The sequence below is a fragment of the Coregonus clupeaformis genome, chromosome 39 (assembly GCF_020615455.1).
Source record: "Coregonus clupeaformis isolate EN_2021a chromosome 39, ASM2061545v1, whole genome shotgun sequence".
NCBI classification, from domain to species: Eukaryota; Metazoa; Chordata; class Actinopteri; order Salmoniformes; family Salmonidae; genus Coregonus; species Coregonus clupeaformis.
This window is the reverse complement of record NC_059230.1, coordinates 6,056,000-6,076,290: the sequence shown is the minus strand read 5'-3', so window position 1 is coordinate 6,076,290 and position 20,291 is coordinate 6,056,000. Positions and strand designations below refer to the sequence as shown.

At 42.6% G+C, this 20,291-nt stretch overlaps 1 protein-coding gene across 1 annotated transcript in view; it reads left to right on the top strand.

Moving 5' to 3' along the window:
- Positions 1-19,794, top strand: part of LOC123482855 (pyruvate carboxylase, mitochondrial-like) — a 202,578-nt gene extending 182,784 nt beyond the window's left edge. Inside the window, exons 12-13 of the mRNA XM_045211804.1 lie at positions 18,406-18,588; positions 19,789-19,794. Coding sequence (XP_045067739.1) covers positions 18,406-18,588; positions 19,789-19,794 — 189 coding nt within the window. The remainder of the gene's footprint in view (positions 1-18,405; positions 18,589-19,788) is intronic.
- Positions 19,795-20,291: the final 497 nt, after the last annotated feature.

Genomic DNA, 20,291 nt, shown 5'->3' with positions numbered 1-20,291 from the left:
AGGCTATTTCTTCACATTATAAGCGCAGCAATGCGCACACGGCAGTAGGCTATAAGCGCAAATGTTCCAAAATGCAATCAATTAGCGGGAAAACAATGTTCTCAAAAGTGACAGCAAATGCGATTATGCATGCAATACTTTATTATAAAGGTGCATTTTTGTGGTGAAAAATATCTTCCCCAAACTTGAAACTCACACGCCGCCCATGTATGCCAGGTAGGTTCTACACCGGTTGTAAAGCGGATTAATGTGCTTAATTAAAAAAATTATTTGGCCACTTTAGTTGTGATACAATCCTTATCAAAACATATAGGTTATGGGTTAGGCTACATGAGGTGTGCAACTATGATTTTAAAAAGTCACACAAAAAAAGGCATGCGCTGTTTCTTGCCTTACTGCACATGCTGGGCATCATTCACAAGTGATAATACATCATTCACAAGTGATAATACATTATTCACAAGTGATAATACATCATTCACAAGTGATAATACATTATTCACAAGTGATAATACATCATTCACGAGTGATAATACATCATTCACAAGTGATAATACATCATTCACAAGTGATAATACATCATTCACAAGTGATAGGCTAATATTGTCACCCATCAGACTATTCTTAATGCAATGTTGTCTTTACATATACTAAATAATATACAGTGGAAGTCGGAAGTTTACATACACCTTAGCCGAATACATTTAAACTCAGTTTTTCACAATTCCTGACATTTAATCCTAGTAAAAATTCCCTGTCTTAGGTCAGTTTAGATCACCACTTTATTTTAAGAATGTGAAATGTCAGAATAATAGTAGAGAATGATTTATTTCAGCTTTTATTTCGAAAACATTTGCATTGATGTCAGAGTGATTAGAGGGACAATAGAGTGCTGAGTACCAGGCAGTTAGCAAGTTTGGTAGGCTACTAATGACCATCAGCAGCATCAGAGCTTGGAGAAGCCTAGTTACTGTGACTAAACGGTCAAGTGGAATTTGACCAGTGTTAATACGGTCTACGTAACTGCCCTAGCTCCAACCCTCTACCAGCTCCCATCCACCTCTACCATCTCCCATCCCCTCAACCATCTCCCATCCCATCTACCATCTCCCATCCCATCTACCATCTCCCATCCCATCTACCATATCCCATCTACCATCTCCCATCCCATCTACCATCTCCCATCCCATCTACCATCTCCCATCCCATCTACCATCTCCCATCCCATCTACCATCTCCCATCCACCTCTACCATCTCCCATCCCATCTACCATCTCCCATCCCATCTACCATCTCCCATCCCATCTACCATCTCCCATCCCATCTACCATCTCCCATCCACCTCTACCATCTCCCATCCCATCTACCATCTCCCATCCCATCTACCATCTCCCATCCCATCTACCATCTCCCATCCCATCTACCATCTCCCATCCACCTCTACCATCTCCCATCCCATCTACCATCTCCCATCCCATCTACCATCTCCCATCCCATCTACCATCTCCCATCCCATCTACCATCTCCCATCCCATCTACCATCTCCCATCCCATCTACCATCTCCCATCCACCTCTACCATCTCCCATCCCATCTACCATCTCTCATCCCATCTACCATCTCCCATCCCATCTACCATCTACCATCTCCCATCCCATCTACCATCTCCCATCCACCTCTACCATCTCCCATCCTATCTACCATCTCCCATCCCATCTACCATCTCCCATCCCATCTACCATCTCCCATCCCATCTACCATCTCCCATCCCATCTACCATCTCCCATCCACCTCTACCATCTCCCATCCCATCTACCATCTCCCATCCCCTCTACCAGCTCCCATCCCATCTACCATCTCCCATCCCATCTACCATCACCCATCCCATCTACCATCTCCCATCCACCTCTACCATCTCCCATCCCATCTACCATCTCCCATCCCCTCTACCAGCTCCCATCCCATCTACCATCTCCCATCCCATCTACCATCTCCCATCCCATCTACCATCTCCCATCCCCTCACCTTTCTCCTCTCTCTCTCTCTCTCTCTCTCTCTCTCTCTCTCTCTCTCTCTCTCTCTCTCTCTCTCTCTCTCTCTCTCTCTCTCTCTCTCTCTCTCCTCCACCATCCCTCTACCTCTCTCTCTTTCTTTATGTTTCCACCCTGTCTATCCTTTGGTAAAAGAGCAAACCTGCAAAGCAGAAATAGGGAAGTGAAGAGTTGATTTTGGAGCATCTAAACTGAATCTAATGGGGGATGTGGATTGTTGCACACCTTCGTTAAGAATCAATCAAGAAGTTGGTGACAGAAACATCTGTCTGTATAGTCATTACATGCTGCTGAAGGAGGACTGTAGCTAGCAACATGACTCCTCCATGAGCACATATCTAGGATGTGACGTGCTGCAACACTAACATAAGATGAATGGATGGGATTTAGCTACATGGCTACATGGCTACATGGCTACATGGCTACATGGCTACAGGGCTACATGGCTACAGGGCTACAGGGCTCCATGGCTACATGGATACATGGCTACATGGCTACATGGCTACAAGGCTACATGGCTACATGGCTACAGGGCTACATGGCTACATGGCTACAGGGCTACATGGCTACAGGGCTACATGGCTACATGGCTACATGGCTACAGGGCTACATGGCTACAGGGCTACAGGGCTACATGGCTACAGGGCTACAGGGCTACAGGGCTACATGGCTACATGGCTACAGGGCTACAGGGCTACAGGGCTACATGGCTACATGGCTACAGGGCTACATGGCTACATGGCTACAGGGCTACAGGTCTACAAGGCTACATGGCTACAGGGCTACATGGCTACAGGGCTACATGGCTACAGGGCTACATGGCTACAGGGCTACAGGGCTACAGGGCTACATGGCTACATGGCTACATGGCTACAGGGCTACATGGCTACAGGGCTACAGGGCTACATGGCTACATGGCTACATGGCTACAGGGCTACATGGCTACATGGCTACAGGGTTACATGGCTACATGGCTACATGGCTACAGAGCTACATGGCTACTTGATGTCAGTCTGTTAGTGAGCAGCAAGATGGAGGCTTGATGTCAGTCTGTTAGTGAGCAGCAAGATGGAGGCTTGATGTCAGTCTGTTAGTGAGCAGCAAGATGGAGGCTTGATGTCAGTCTGTTAGTGAGCAGCAAGATGGAGGCTTGATGTCAGTCTGTTAGTGAGCAGCAAGATGGTGGCTTGATGTCAGTTTGTTAGTGAGCAGCAAGATGGAGGCTTGATGTCAGTCTGTTAGTGAGCTGCAAGCACCAGACATGATTTGATTAGTAACAGGGACAAACAGGGTAAGCTTACCCTACAGGCAAGAGAGAGACAGGGCCAATGTTCTAATATCCACACACACATGCTTGAACGCACACACACACATACACCAACACACACACACACACACACACACACACACACACATACACCAACACACACACACATGGCTGTGACCTGTAAAATGTGTACCAGGCTGTCTGGCCAGTGGGACTCAGTCAGGCATATCAGAACCTGATCAGTGACGGAGATGTGTGTGTGTGTGTGTGTGTGTATTTGTCAGAATGTAAGAAAGAGGTGTCTGCTCAACTACAGTAGCCACAGCAACCAGACAATCCAATATGGCCGCATCTCTCAATCGCTCTCTCTCTCTCTCTGTCTCTCTCTCTCTGTCTGTCTCTCTCTCTCTCTCTCTCTCTCTCTCTCTCTCTCTCTCTCTCTCTCTCTCTCTCTCTCTCTCTCTCTCTCTCTCTCTCTCTCAAGCTACTTTATTGGCATGAAATACGTTCTGTCAATGTTTCCAAAGCAACAAGGTATACAATACAGTATACATTGTATTAAAATAATTAAGAATAATTATATTAAATGGTAGTAAAAAATAAGAAAAAAGATAAAAGAAATAACAACAATAAAAAAATTAGAATATATAAGTTGAAGTCTAAACATGGAAAATTAACATGCTACTATTATTACTACTAAGATGAATGCTACCACCACTATTATTAACATTCAGGGGCGGTGTGTTCAATAGGGCGATATGGGCGACGCACTGCCAAACGGGAAAAGGAAGGGATTTTTTTTCTAATCAATTATATCACGGCAACAGTAGTTATCAGTGTTGTAATCTAGACGTCTGATCTGCCACAGTGCCACACTGCCACTAAATGTCCAATCAGGCTAAAGTCGTGCTTCAAATGCCCCCCTTTTGGGGCGATTTCAGTCAGGTTGAAAATCGCCCAGAAGTCTGTCATAGACTCCCATGTAAAATCTATTTTTTCAAATTTCAGAGCTTTCAATACAATCTCTATGGGTTTCTGAGGGCTTGCACTTACGCGCTTTCGTCATACGTAACATAACCATGAACGTAACTAAGAAAAGAGCGGGTAGCAGCGTCTCTGTTGCGACCTGCAGTGTGTGTGACGTTTGGTGTGGCGTTATCTTATGTTTTTAATTTGTACACTTAGTGGCGTTATTTTATGTTTTTAATTTGTACACTTAGTTTACAAACATTCTGCCAACCATGGATTTCCAGTGGTGGGGTCACGGTGTTGGACTGATCTTGTTGATCGTGTACATACCCGCTACGAACGGACTAAATAATGAAAACGCTGCTGGCAGCGGAATCCAATACAGCAGGGAGTTTTTACTACAATGCAACTCAAATACGAACGCGATGGATATCCCAATGGCCCATCTAATACCTGATTGTCTGCGAGTGGATTACAAACCCAAATGCAAACGTGGAAAACGCGGGGGAATCAGACAACGACTTAAAAAAATTAAGAACAAACTTCCCTTACCCACCACCTTGCTGATTAATGCCCAGTCACTGAGGGGGAAAGCGGATGAGTTGTCAGCGAATCTGCGCTTCCAACACGAATATCGGGAGGCCTGTTTGCTGGCATTTACTGAGACTTGGCTGGATGACAGAGTCCCGGACAGAGAAGTGGAGCCGGCCGGCTTCACCCTGGTCAGAGCGGACCGCGAACTGACAGTCACAGGGAAACTTCACGGCGGGGCGTCTGCCTGCTTGTCAGCGACCAGTGGTGTAAATCGATCCTGGTAAGAGAGCGACTCTGTACCCCCGACATTGAACTGCTTTCTGTGTCACTGCGACCTTACTATCTGCCCCGTGAGTTCCCCCAATTGTTTGTTACCGTTGTGTACATTCAACCAAAAGCTAATATAACAAAGGCATCAGAGATTATTTATAATCTGTCACAGAAACTGGAATCCATCTCCCCCGACGCACCCAAATTTATTTTAGGGGATTTTAACAACTGTACCTTGCACAAAGTCTTGCGCACATACCATCAGTATGTGAAATGTCACACTAGGAAAAATAGGACTCTTGATTTGTGCTATGGGACAATACCAAAGGCGTTCTCTGCCACCACCAGACCTCCTCTGGGGACATCAGACCACAATGTGGTCTACCTCAGGCCAATTTACTGTCGCCTCCTGGAGAGGGAGAAACCCACAGTTAAAACTGTCCAGATCTGGAATGACAACAGTATCACTTGGGGTGTTTTGACTGTACAATGTGGGAGGTATTTGAGGACAGCAGCTCTGATCTGGATGAACTCACAGAGGTTATTTCAGACTATGTAAACTTCTGTGTTGAGTCAGTTGTGCCTACTAAGACCTGTAAAATCTTCCCTAACAACAAGCCTTGGGTATCAAAACATCTAAAATCACTACTTGATAGGAAGAAGGCAGTTTATGCTGGGGGTGATAGACAGGCTTTAAGAGATGTACAACGTGAGATAAAAAGACAGATACTGGTGGACAAGTTTTGCGGAGTGTTTGAGTTAGCTTTGTGAGGCAAAGATGAAACTGAGGGCTCCACCAACCCTGGTAAGCCAACACTTTTGAGATCAGTCAATAAATGCTTCTGGTATTGACTTATATGCTGCCCCTGTCTTCATGTTGTTGCTGGACATATCTTTTTTAAAATGTGTGTAGGTCACCTAAATCATCAGAAAAATTGCCCCCCCTGAGGATTTTTTCAGGAGCCGCCACTGTTAACATTAATACTATCCCTGCTACTACCATTACCACTTCAATGAATGCAATGAATGTATTTACATTTTAGTCATTTAGCAGACACTCTTATCCAAAGCAACTTACAGGAGCAATTAGGGGTTAAGTGCCTTGCTCAAGGGCACATCGACAGATTTTTCACCTAGTCGGCTCAGGGATTAGAACCAGCGACCTTTCGGTTACTGGCACAACGCTCTTAACCACTAAGCTACCTGCCGCCTTAGATTGGTATTAGAATGGTTATGACTGTTATTTTATTTTATTCACAGTCTTCATCCGTAGTTGTCGGTTACATAGTTATACAATTACCCTAGAGACAAGCCAAGTTTCCAAAGGTCTCTCTCTCCCCCCCCTCTCTCTATCTCTCTCCCCCTCTCTCCCCCTCTCTCTCTTCTCTCTCTGCCTCACCCATCTCATCTTTCTCACTCTCTGCTGGTTTTTATCACTCAGCCTGTACTTGGTAAGGATCTGTCTCTGCTTCGTATCTCTGACAGAGTAGAGATAATCAGCCAATCCATATTCTCTTTTTAGGGCCATATAGCAATATAGTTGGTTTGAAGTGCTTTAAATTGGAGACTTGCATTTGGATTTGAATTTAGGTGTAGCCAACATTTTAATGATATTTTTTGTATTTTCATTACCACTGGAAAGCTGCCCAATTCTGCCCTACATGCATTAGTTGCTGTATTTCTTTGGACTTGTAGAATTTTCTGACTGAATTCTGCATGTAGGGTTTCAATTGGATGTTTGTCCCACATTTTAAAGTCCAGTTTATTGAGTGGCCCCCAAACCTCACTTCCATATAGATCTATTGGTAGGATTACGCTGTCGAATATTCTGCTCCAAATTCTAATGTTGATTTTGAATAATTTCATTTTTATTGCATACAATAAAATGCTCTGCAGGCTTTTTCTTTGAGTGCATTTTACTGCTATATTAAAGTTTCCTGATGCAGATATGGTCAGACCAAGGTTTTGAGTAATTTTTAGTATGTTCAATTATGGTGTTGTTCAAGGTGAATTTATATTTGTGTTCCAGACATCTGTTATTTTCTGGAAAATCATGATTTTAGTTTTTTATACATTTACTGCCAGGGCCCAATTATGGCGTTATTATGTTGCTCTAGAATATAAATATTCTGTTGAAGACCTTTGGTTGGTGATAGAAGTTCCAAGTCATCAGCATATAGCAGGTATTTTACCACTGTGTCAAATAGTGTGAGTCCTGGGGCTGCAGAATGGTCCAACATGTCTGCTAATTCTGGACCACAAGCCTTCTTTGGTTTTATAGATTTTAGCTTTTCATTTAGTTCTTGTTGGGCTTTTTGGGTAATCTAATGGATTTTGGTTGTTTTTAATGACTGATTCAAGGATTATACATTTTTCGTGAATTTATAATTGGTTATGTTCTAAGTCTTTTTGTGGGATATTTTTGTATAGATTATCAAAATACGTTTTCCTTAAAAAATTAAAAGTTTCAGAACGGGTTTGGTCAATTGCGTTTTCGATTTCATAAAATGTCTTAATTGGTATAATTCAATTTCTTGTGTTTCAGTGTATGATTATACTGTTTCAGAGTTTCAAAATATTCATAGCGTAGCTCTGGGTTGATTTGCTGCTTATGTTTTTCATTTGACATTTGTCTTTGGTGTTTTCTAATTGTTTTACATTCGTTATCAAACCATTTTTCAGAAACATTTTGTGTTTTGTTTCTCTCTCTCTCTCTCTCTCTCTCTCTCTCTCTCTCTCTCTCTCTCTCTCTCTCTATGTGTCTGTCTGTCTCGCTCTCTTTCTCTCTCTCTCTGTGTCTGTTTCTCTCTCTCTGTCTGTCTCTCTCTGTGTCTGTCTCTCTCTCTGTGTCTGTCTCTCTCTCCCTCTTTCTCTCTCTGTGTCTCTTTCTCTCTCTCTGTGTCTGTCTCTCGCTCTCTTTCTCTCTCTCTCTCTCTCGCTCTACTCTCACTCTCTACCCCTCTCTCTCTCTCTCTCTCTCTACTTATCTCTCTCTACCTCTCTCTCTCTCTCTTTTTCTCTCTCTGTCTTTTTTCCTCTCTCTCTGTCTTTCTCTCTCTGTATGTGAGTTTAATTGGCAGTAACTTGACAGGTGTTAGACAAGGCCTGTCTTCCTTGTTCTCTAGCGCAGCAGGAGACTGTCCCGAAAACTTGAGACATAGAGAGAGCGAAAGAGAGTGAGAGCGAGAGAGAGAGAGAGAGAGAGAGAAGAGAGAGAGAGAAGAGAGAGGAGAGAGAGGAGAGAGAGATGAGGGATGCTTTATTGTCTTGCTGGAAGATCCACTTTGAAGCCTGAAGCTTTAACAGTACTTAAACCTGTATGTGTGTGTGTGTGTGTGTGTGTGTGTGTGTGTGTGTGTGTGTGTGTGTGTGTGTGTGTGTTTTTGACGGCTACATGGAGCAGGCGTTGCCGTGAAGCTGCTTAAATACCAGCCCCTCGTGGCTTGGACAGCCTCGTGTAGGTGCAAGCTGGTGGCACTGATATTTGGCAGTCTCGGCCACGTACACAGGCTTGCAGGGCGTGGCCTCCAGATTGCGGGCCTGACAAAAAACTAGGGCAAAGAAATTGGCTAGGTACTGCTCTGTTTCAGCTGTCGTGGGCAGCCTAGCTGTTTGGAGAAGGAGGTACTTTCTGTACCCTTGAGTGCCATGAATACAGAGACCTTTGAAATGTTTGGATCCTTTTTTTGTACATTTGATTGGTGGATTCAAATAAGTATTTAAGTAAATTATTTCATGTGTGTGTGCGAGTGTGAGTGTGTGTGAGTGTGTGTGAGTGTGTGAGTATGTGTGAGTGTGTGAGTGTGTGTGTGTGTGTGTGTGTGTGTGTAGCTAGCTAGGTAACATGACTAGCTAAACAATGTAATTTGTTATTAAACCAAAAAAAGAGCAGCTCGCGAGTAGTTTAAAACGGCCCTGGACAAAAACAGAACTCCGGTAATATTGGGCATAACTTTTAAATCATTTTGTCACACGGTCTTCAGTGATGTAGCTAAAGGCATTGACTGTAGCTGTGTTTCGTGTCGTGTTCTGTGCTTAAAAGGGTCTGTGTGGAAACGTGTGCGCTTAAATGGTTCCACGCGGTGAAGAAATGGAGACCTGATTAACGGTGTCCATTTTTTAAATGGCAATAAACATGTAACAACTCAATATTAGGAAGGTGTTCTTAATGTTTTTGTAAACTCAGGGTATATGGCACATATTTTGTCTTGCCTTGTTTCACCCTCTGAATGGCACACATAACACAACCCATGTCTCAATTGTCTCAAGGCTTAAAAATCCTTATTTAACCTGTCTTCTCCCCTTCATCTACACTGATTGAAGTGGATTTAACAAGTGACATCAATTAGGGGGTCATAGCTTTCACCTGGAATCAAAAGGCACCTAAAAGAGATTCTCTGGTCTGATGAAACCAAGATTGAACTCTTTGGCCTGATTGCCAAGCGTCACGTCTGGAGGAAACCCTGGCACCATCCCTAGGGTGAAGCATGGGGGTGGCAGCATCATGCTGTGGGGATGGTTTTCAGCGGCAGGGACTGGGAGACTAGTCAGGATCGAGGGAAAGGTGAACGGAGCAAAGTACAGAGAGATCCTTGATGAAAACCTGCTCCAGAGCGCTCAGGACATCAGACTGATTAACCATCAGGTGAAGGTTAATCTTCCAACAGGACAGCGCACACAGCCAAGACAATGCAGGAGTGGCTTCGGGACAAGTCTAAATGTCTTTGAATGGCCTAGCCGGAGCCCGGTTTTGAACCCGATCGAACATCTCTGGAGAGACCTGCAACATTTGCAAACATTTCTAAAAACCTGTTTTTGCTTTGTCATTACTGGGTATTGTGTGAAGATTGATGATGTAAAAAAACCAAAAACAATTTTTGAATAAGTCTGTAACGTAACAAAATGTGGAAAAATTATTTCCGAATGCACTGTATATTTTAATTTTTTTATTTAACTAGGCAAGTCAGTTAAGAACAAATTATTATTTACAATGACGGCCTACACCGGCCAAACCCGGACGACGCTGGTCCAATTGTGTGCCTCCCTATGGGACTCCCAATCACGACCGGTTGTGATACAGCCTGGAAATCGAACCAGGGGGTCTGTAGTGACGCCTCAAGCACTGAGATGCAGTGCTTTAGACCGCTGCGCTACTCGGGAGCCCGTATATATAAAGCCCTGCATCAGCAGATGTGTATATATAAAGCCCTTCATCAGAAGATGTATTTATAATGCCCTTCATCAGCAGATGTATTTATAAAGCCCTTCATCAGCAGATGTACAGCTGAAGTCGCAAGTTTACATACACTTAGGTTGGAGTCATTAAAACTTGTTTTTCAACCACTCCACACATTTATTGTTAACAAAATATAGTTTTGGCAAGTCGGTTAGGACATCTACTTTGTGCATAACACAAGTAGTTTTTCCAACAATTGTTTACAGACAGATTATTTCACTTATAATTCACTGTATCACAATTCCAGTGGGTCAGAGGTTTACATACACTAAGTTGACTGTGCCTTTAAACAGCTTGGAAAGTTCCAGAAAATTATGTAATGGCTTTAGAGGCTTCTGATAGGCTAATTGACATCATTTGAGTCAATTGGAGGTGTACATGTGGATGTATTTCAAGACCTACCTTCAAACTCAGTGCCTCTTTGCTTGACATCATGGGAAAATCAAAAGAAATCAGCCAAGACCTCAGAAAAAATTGTAGACCTCCACAAATCTGGTTCATCCTTGGGAGCAATTTCCAAACACCTGAAGGTACCACGTTCATCTGTACAAACAATAGTATGCAAGTATAAACACCATGGGACCATGCAGCTGTCATACCGCTCTGGAAGGAGACGTGTTCTGTCTCCTAGAGATGAATGTACTTTGGTGCAAAAACTGCAAATCAATCCCAGAACAACAGCAAAGGACCTTGTGAAGATGCTGGAGGAAACAGGTACAAAAATATCTATATCCACAGTAAAACGAGTCCTATATCGACATAACCTGAAAGGCCGCTCAGCAAGAAAGAAGCCCCTGCTCCAAAACCGCCATAAAAAAGCCAGACTACGGTTTGCAGCTGCACATGGGGACAAAGATTGTACTTTTTGAAGAAATGTCCTCTGGTCTGATGAAACAAAAACAGAACTGTTTGGCCATTATGACCATCATTATGTTTGGAGGAAAAAGGGGGCTGCTTGCAAGCCGAAGAAGACCATCCCAGCCGTGAAGCACGGGGGTGGCAGCATCATGCTGTGGGGGTGCTTTGCTGCAGGAGGGACTGGTGCACTTCACAAAATAGATGGCATCATGAGGAAGGAAAATTATGTAGATATATTGAAGCAACATCTCAAGACATCAGTCAGGAAGATAAAGCTTGGTCGCAAATGGGTCTTCCAAATGAACAATGACCCCAAGCGTACTTCCAAAGTTGTGGCAAAATGGCTTAAAGACAACAAAGTCAAGGTATTGGAGTGGCCATCACAAAGCCCTGACCTCAATCCTATAGAAAATATGTGGTAAGAACTGAAAAAGCGTGTGCGAGCAAGGAGGCCTACAAACCTGACTCAGTTACACCAGCTCTGTCAGGAGCAATGGGCCAAAATTCACCCAACTTATTGTGGGAAGCTTGTGGAAGGCTACCCGAAACGTTTGACCCAAGTTAAACAATTTAGTAGCAACGCTACCAAATACTAATAGAGTGTATGTAAACTTCTGACCCACTGGGAATGTGATGAAAGAAATAAAAGCTGAAATAAATCATTTCTCTCTACTATTATTCTGACATTTCACATTCTTAAAATAAAGTGGTGGTACTAACTGACCTAAAACAGGGAATTTTTACTAGGATTAAATGTCAGGAATTGTGAAAAACTGAGTTTAAATGTATTTGGCTAAGGTGTATGTAAACCTCCGACTTCAACTGTATATACAGTGGGGAAAAAAAGTATTTAGTCAGCCACCAATTGTGCAAGTTCTCCAACTTAAAAAGATGAGAGAGGCCTGTAATTTTCATCATAGGTACACGTCAACTATGACAGACAAATTGAGAAAAAAATTTCCAGGAATTTACAATGTAGGATTTTTTATGAATTTATTTGCAAATTATGGTGGAAAATAAGTATTTGGTCACCTACAAACAAGCAAGATTTCTGGCTCTCACAGACCTGTAACTTCTTCTTTAAGAGGCTCCTCTGTACTCCACTCGCTACCTGTATTAATGGCACCTGTTTGAACTTGTTATCAGTATAAAAGACACCTGTCCACAACCTCAAACAGTCACACTCCAAACTCCACTATGGCCAAGACCAAAGAGCTGTCAAAGGACACCAGAAACAAAATTGTAGACCTGCACCAGGCTGGGAAGACTGAATCTGCAATAGGTAAGCAGCTTGGTTTGAAGAAATCAACTGTGGGAGCAATTATTAGAAATGGAAGACATACAAGACCACTGATAATCTCCCTCGATCTGGGGGCTCCACGCAAGATCTCACCCCGTGGGGTCAAAATGATCACAAGAACGGTGAGCAAAAATCCCAGAACCACACGGGGGGACCTAGTGAATGACCTGCAGAGAGCTGGGACCAAAGTACAAAGCCTACCATCAGTAACACACTACGCCGCCAGGGACTCAAATCCTGCAGTGCGAGACGTGTCCCCCTGCTTAAGCCAGTACATGTCCAGGCCCGTTTGAAGTTTGCTAGAGTGCATTTGGATGATCCAGAAGAGGATTGGGAGAATGTCATATGGTCAGATGAAACCAAAATAGAACTTTTTTGGTAAAAACTCAACTCGTCGTGTTTGGAGGACAAAGAATGCTGAGTTGCATCCAAAGAACACCATACCTACTGTGAAGCATGGGGGTGGAAACATCATGCTTTGGGGCTGTTTTTCTGCAAAGGGACCAGGACGACTGATCCGTGTAAAGGAAAGAATGAATGGGGCCATGTATTGTGAGATTTTGAGTGAAAACCTCCTTCCATCAGCAAGGGCATTGAAGATGAAACGTGGCTGGGTCTTTCAGCATGACAATGATCCCAAACACACCGCCCGGGCAACGAAGGAGTGGCTTCGTAAGAAGCATTTCAAGGTCCTGGAATGGCCTAGCCAGTCTCCAGATCTGAACCCCATAGAAAATCTTTGGAGGGAGTTGAAAGTCTGTGTTGCCCAGCGACAGCCCCAAAACATCACTGCTCTAGAGGAGATCTGCATGGAGGAATGGGCCAAAATACCAGCAACAGTGTGTGAAAACCTTGTGAAGACTTACAGAAAACGTTTGACCTGTGTCATTGCCAACAAAGGGTATATAACAAAGTATTGAGAAACTTTTGTTATTGACCAAATACTTATTTTCCACCATAATTTGCAAATAAATTCATTAAAAATCCTACAATGTGATTTTCTGGGTTTTTTTTCCTCATTTTGTCTGTCATAGTTGACGTGTACCTATGATGAAAATTACAGGCCTCTCTCATCTTTTTAAGTGGGAGAACTTGCACAATTGGTGGCTGACTAAATACTTTTTTTCCCCACTGTATAAAGTCCTTCATCAATATATGAATATAGATGTATAAACAGAGTGCTTTATACAGAAACCCAGCATAAAACCCCAAAGAGCAAGCAAAGTAGCTGTAGAAGCACCAGTGGCCATTGAACATGAGGGAGGATTATTTATTTTTTATGAGCATGGCCTTATTTCTATTACAGCATATTGGATGGCCGTCATTCATATTCCACTCACCCAGCTCAATGTAACATCGATAGGTTTAGGCTACTACACGATACTGAAATGTTCCCTATACCCATCATGAGGTTGCTGCAACCTAGCCTAGGAATGAAAGTTTACGACGTTGGTGCACAGGTCGAGAGAAAGATTGGAGTAATCAAGGTGACAGATATTGACACATTCAATACCGCCTTGCACACTCTTTCCTGCATCTAGCTGATCTAGGGTGTAATCATACGTCCAAACAGTTAGAAATTAGAGTTTCCCATTGGTTAAATTCAGGTATGTTTTATCCCCATTTCGTTCCATTTGCTTCCGTTTTAAGAAACGTTTTTTTCAACAGAATCGACGGAACGAATACACCCCTGATCACATGCAAACACAGTTCACTTTCATTTTCATAGCAGCCACATAAAACACCATGATCATTTTTCTCCTTGTTTACTGTATATAATTCCTTCTCGCTACTATTTACTCGCACTCCTCCTCTCACCTTTTCCCTTCGCTTGTAGACTTCAGCGAACAACACATCAGCTGTCTGTGACCAGACGAAAAAACCTTTCAAAGCCAAAACCATATCATGACTGCTAACCGCCACACACAGCGTTGCCACCTTATAGTCAACATAGCTACTGGAACTAACGTGTTAGTAAACCCGCTACAATCACGCAGTACAGTGTACAGTGTAGTAAGCAGTTTAGCAGTTACACCGGTGGGCCCACGTGGCAATAAATTAGTAAAAAACCAAAAGCTTACCTTTGACTTGGAAGAGTTCCAGTGTTGGATAGCCATAGCTACTGCTTTCTAGTGGACGAACTGGGAGTCAGACAGAGGATACATTTAATGGATAGGTAGAGACTTCAGCTTTCTCCTCATATATATATAATTCCTGTAAGACAGAAAAGGTATGGCATGTTGCACAAGCCCTGTACTTTTAAAATGGCGGTGTTCCAATGGGAATTTGCGCAAGTTTAGAGCGTCACCATTAGGTAAATTATTTTGGAACAGTAATTGGTGACATAATTTTTTTCTCAAAACTAGACTTTCAAATCTCTTATTCCCCAACATGGGGACAATTGGGGGGGGTCCCAAACCCCCCCCAATTTTTTTTTTTAAATAAATAAAAATAAAGGTATATTCAAGTTTTGGCCTGCTGTATCTCTCTCTCTCTCTGTATCTATGTAGTTACATTGTTTCTGACACAGTATTCCACAGTTGTTACCTTTCTAACATCACTGAGTATGTGTTTGTAGGACTTATAGTTTTGGAACCTAAATGTACTTTATGAGGGCAGTATACAATATTATGTGTTGTTTAGAAAATGCCACCAGAGGGCATCAGAGTTTAGCAGGTTTTAAGTGGCTTAAGGGAGTGCATATCAAATGGCAACCTATTCCCTAAGGGCCCTGGTCGAAAGTAGTGCACTATATAGGGAATAGGGTGCCATTTGGGATGCAACCTGGGATAATTGGATTTCTGCTGATCAATGTGGACACTGGGAATAATTCCGGAATGATGGAACGCCGCTGGGATTCTATGAGTCAAAGATTAACAGACCTTGGCCCCTAACCCATGTGTGCGTGCATGCGTGTGTGTGTGTGTGTGTGTGTGTATATGCATGTGTGTGTCCATGCATGTGTGTGTGTGTGCATGTGTGTGTGTGTGTGTGCATGCGTGTGCGGAGAGGAGAGGAGAGGAGAGGAGAGGAGAGGAGAGGAGAGGAGAGGAGAGGAGAGGAGAGGAGAGGAGAGGAGAGGAGACATTCATACATACATTCTGTTATTGGCTTCTATTGTTTGATGGAAATGTTGGTTTGAAATCCATAAATTAGATGCATTGTGAAGCAGCAGATGACAGACTTAGACAGACTTTCAGTAATTACATACATTGTGGATTCCAGCCAGTGTGCTGGAGTAAAAAAAAAAACGAAGGACTCCTATTGGATAAAAGCCGTGCAAACATTGTCTTCTGTTGTTTGAAATCTATAGTCTGAAACGAAGGTGTACGGATTAAAACCAGATCCGTTCCTTGTGAAGTAGGAAATTACTTTTTTCAAAAAATATACTTCCATTGTATAAAAGCCAATGAGTCCTTCAGTGAGGGCAGAACTCAATGCAATATGTGTCTTTCTGTCTGTCTGTATAATGTATTGACATTGTATTGTCCTTAGGGACAATTAGTACGGTACGGTTGGAGCACAAGAGCACAGTCAGGCCTATATCTACACAGTGTACAACACTGACATTGACTTTTACAACTCTACCTTTAAAATGTTATAGCTAAATGATTTCAGAGATGGCAGAACTCAATACAATATGTGTCTGTCTGTATAATGTATTGGCAATGGAAATACCAATTTCCTCAAGAGACAATTTACCCTTTTTTTTTAAATTTTTTTTAATTTCACCTTTATTTAACCAGGTAAGCCAGTTGAGAACAAGTTCTCATTTACAACTGCGACCTGGCCAAGATAAAGCATAGCAGTGCGATAAAAACAACAACACAGAGTTACATATGGGGTAAAAAATAACATAAAGTCAAAAAATACAAGAGAAAATATATATACAGTGTGTGCAAATGTAGCAAGTTATGGAGGTAAGGCAATAAATAGGCTATAGTGCAAAATAATTACAATTAGTATTAACACTGGAATGCTAGATGTGCAAGAGATTATGTGCAAATAGAGATATACCCTTTGCTAAGCCCCGCTCCAGAATTTTTTTTGGGAGGTAACCAATTGCAGCGCTCTGTTGGATTAGCAACTCTCCCTCTAGTCTGACCAGCCTCGGACTAGCTCACATTTCAAACGCAAGGAAGCTGATGAGGGCAGTGGCAAACACTGAGAGCTTTCATAAAAATAAAAATAAAAAAGGTTTTAAATGGATAAATCATTGAACAGTGCACCAGGAGTACTTGCTACTGTGATTCCTGAAATTCCTTTCAAAATCAGAAATTATACTTTTGTTACATTGTTTGCTAGCCGGTTAGTTAGCTGCACTGGCCACCATTGAAAAAGTTTCTCGCTAGCTAGCTCCAAATGTATGTTAGCTAACATTAGCTAAGTTAGCTTTATTATGAATAGAACTCTCATCTGCTGCCGACAGGATATGATTTGATTAGCATTAGCTCCAAAAGTGGTTAGCTCCTTCAGCATGCTGATGCAGTGTAGTGTCCAATCAAAAAACACATATTTTTGACCAATAGGTAAAATAATATGATAATTGTGTAGATAATCCTCAAAAAAACAAAAAAACAATGGTCCAAATCTCATGTTAGGGTGACTAAATCAGTAGAGGTCAGAAGGAGAAAAAAAAGTGGTCAAAAATTAGGAAAATATCCTCTCATCAGCTAAAACCGATGAACAATATAGTGGTAAGATAGATATCGATTTTGAGACGTCACATATTTTAGTATACACTTTTCATATCAATGCAAAATTCCTGTTATTTTTTGAAGATTTCTCAGAAAACCAAGCATCTGTTAAATGTCAACGGAACACCTTTTTGCACTTAATTCAGCTCGTGTCATGCTAATTTAGCTTTTTGCGACCCCACCGAAACAACTTTGAAGACGACCACCTCGACATATAAAATCCTCAAAAGTTGCTACAAGAAATCTGCACCGCCATGTCAACAGAGCTCGGTGCTTATTATTGGATGTATTAGGTAACAAAAATCCGACTTTTTGGATATAATGTTAATGAAAGTTTTGAGAAAGACCCCACTGAACGGTTCGAAAAATGAATATTCATATTTGTTTTGGTAAATGTATTTTATAACATAAGTGACATTTCATCACCAAAGTGTGTTTTCATCCACTCTGGGCAGAGTGGGTGGACACCGTGCATTCAGAAGAGCCATCCTGTGGCTAGCCACATTAAAAACGTCCTTTAAAAAAAACCTATTTTTACCAGGTTCCCGTGAAGCAATTGTAATGACAGTCAACCACAACATACCCGAGTCTCCTGATTAGTATGGTCTGTTTAATTGAATTGTTTATTAAAAACACAGTTCATAGGTCATTGTGAGGGGTTTTCTCCACTAGTTTAGTGGGGAATGAGGCTTCCCGGGAACATGTTGTCCGAGGTTGCAACCGTAACCAAGGATGCGGGGGCTTAGCGAAGGGTCAATTAAGAAGGTTAAAGTTTAATTATACAATTCTTCCTCATCACTTTGTTATAGTGTGATAGTTGAGTATTTCATACAATATGACCTCATCCTTCTCTCCTCAATAATCCAATATCCCCCTATCCCCTCACCCGTTGCTATCTTCTTTCTCACTCACCCCAACCTCTCTCCTCTCCTCTCCTCTCCTCTCCCTCTCCCTCTCCTCTCCTCCCTCCTCTCCCTCCCCCTCTCCTCCCCCTCCCTCTCCTCTCCCTCTCTCCTCTCCTCTCCTCTCCTCTCCTCTCCCTCTCCTCTCCTCTCCCTCTCCTCTCCTCTCCTCTCTCCTCTCCTCTCCCTCTCCTCTCCTCTCCTCTCCTCCTCCTCTCCTCTCCCTCTCCTCTCTCTCTCTCCTCCCTCTCTCCTCCTCTCCCTCCTCTCCTCTCCTCTCCTCTCCTCTCCGCTCCTCATCCCTCTCTCCTCACTCTTCCAGGTGTTCCGTAGCGGTGAGGGGATGGGGATACGTCTAGACTCAGCCTCTGCCTTTCCTGGAGCTGTGATCTCCCCCCACTATGATTCTCTGCTGGTCAAAGTCATCGCCTCAGGGAAAGACATGTCCACCGCTGCAGCCAAGATGCACCGCGCTCTCACTGAGTTCAGAGTCCGGGGGGTCAAGGTAGGGTGTGTGAGTGTGTGTGTGTGTGGATTGTCTGTGCAGTGGTGTAAAGTACTTAAGTAAAAATACTTTAAAATACTACTTAAGTAGTTTTTTGGAGTATCTGTACATCACTTTACTATTTATATTTTTGACAACTTTAACTTCACTACATTCCTAAAGAAAATATTGTACTTTTTACTCCATACATTTTCCCTGACACCCAAAAGTACTCGTTATATTTTGAATGCTTAGCAGGACAGGAAAATTGCACTTATCAAGAGAACACGTGGTCGTCCCTGCTGCCTCTGGCCTGGAGGACTCACTAAACACAAATGCATCTTTTGTAAATAATGTCTGAGTGTTGGGGTTTGCCCCTGGCTATACATACATTTTTAAAAACAAGAAAATGGTACCGTATGCTTTGCTTAATATAAGGAATTTCAAATGATTTATACTTTTACTTTTACTTTTGACACTTAAGTATATTTTAACAATTACATTTACTTTTGATACTTAAGTATATTTAAAACCAAATACTTTTAGACTTTTACTCAAGTAGTATTTTGCTGGCTGACTTTCACTTTTACTTGAGTAACTTTCTATTAAGGTATCTTTACTTTTACTCAACTATGAAAATGGGGTACTTTTTTTCACCACTGTGTCTGTGTGCCACCGAGGTTATGGTTATGTGGCCTTTTTGTGTGTTTGTATGTGTGTGTATAGAGGGAGAAGAGTGTGTGTGCCTGTATGTGTGCATGAGTGTGTGTGTGTGTGTGTGTGTGTGTGTGTGTGTGTGTGTGTGTGAGTGTGTGTGTGTGTGTGTGTGTGTGTGTGTGTGTGAGAGAGTGTGTGTGTGTAGAGTGTGTGTGTGTAGAGTGTGAGATGTGTGTGTGTGTGTGTGTGTGTGTGTGTGTGTGTATGTGAGAGTGTGTGTGTGTGTGTGTGTGTGTGAGTGTGTGTGTGTGTGTGTGTGTGTGAGTGTGTGTGTGTGTGTGTGTGTGTGTGAGAGTGTGTGTGTGTGTGTGTGTGTGTGTGTGAGAGTGTGAGTGTGTGTGTGAGAGTGTGTGTGTGTGTGTGTGTGTGTGTGTGTGTGTGTGTGTGTGTGTGTGTGTGTGTGTGTGTGTGTGTGTTGAGCGCTGACTGAATGTACCAACCCATCAGCCATTCCAGTTCTAATCCAGTTGACATTGTGACTAATCTGACACATTTGGTTCTCAGCAATGATGTCATGCTGCACTGTTGTTTTTCTAGTGGTGGAACGTCTAAGAACGAGACAGAGGATGCATTCCAAATGGCACCCTGTTCCCTATTCCATATATAGTGCACTACTTTTGACCAGTGCCCATAGGATTCCGGTCTAAAGTAGTGCACTACGTCGGGAACAGGGTGCCATTTTGGGTGACACACACACACAGAGACCCCGTCTGGCTTTTAAACACAATTGCTTTGGTCGGCACAGACACAGACTTTGGTCGGCACACACACAGACTTTGGTCGGTACACACACAGACTCAGGTCGGCACACACACAGACTCAGGTCGGCACACACACAGACTTTGGTCGACACAGACAGAGAAAAGGAGAGCTATCATGTAGAACTCCTTTCATGACTTCACAGTGATTTTATTTCAGAGGCTAAATTTGCATTAACTTTTAGCATAAATGCCCACTATTAGGTTAGCCGCAGAGCTATCAGTACTGACACAAAGAATATCCAATTA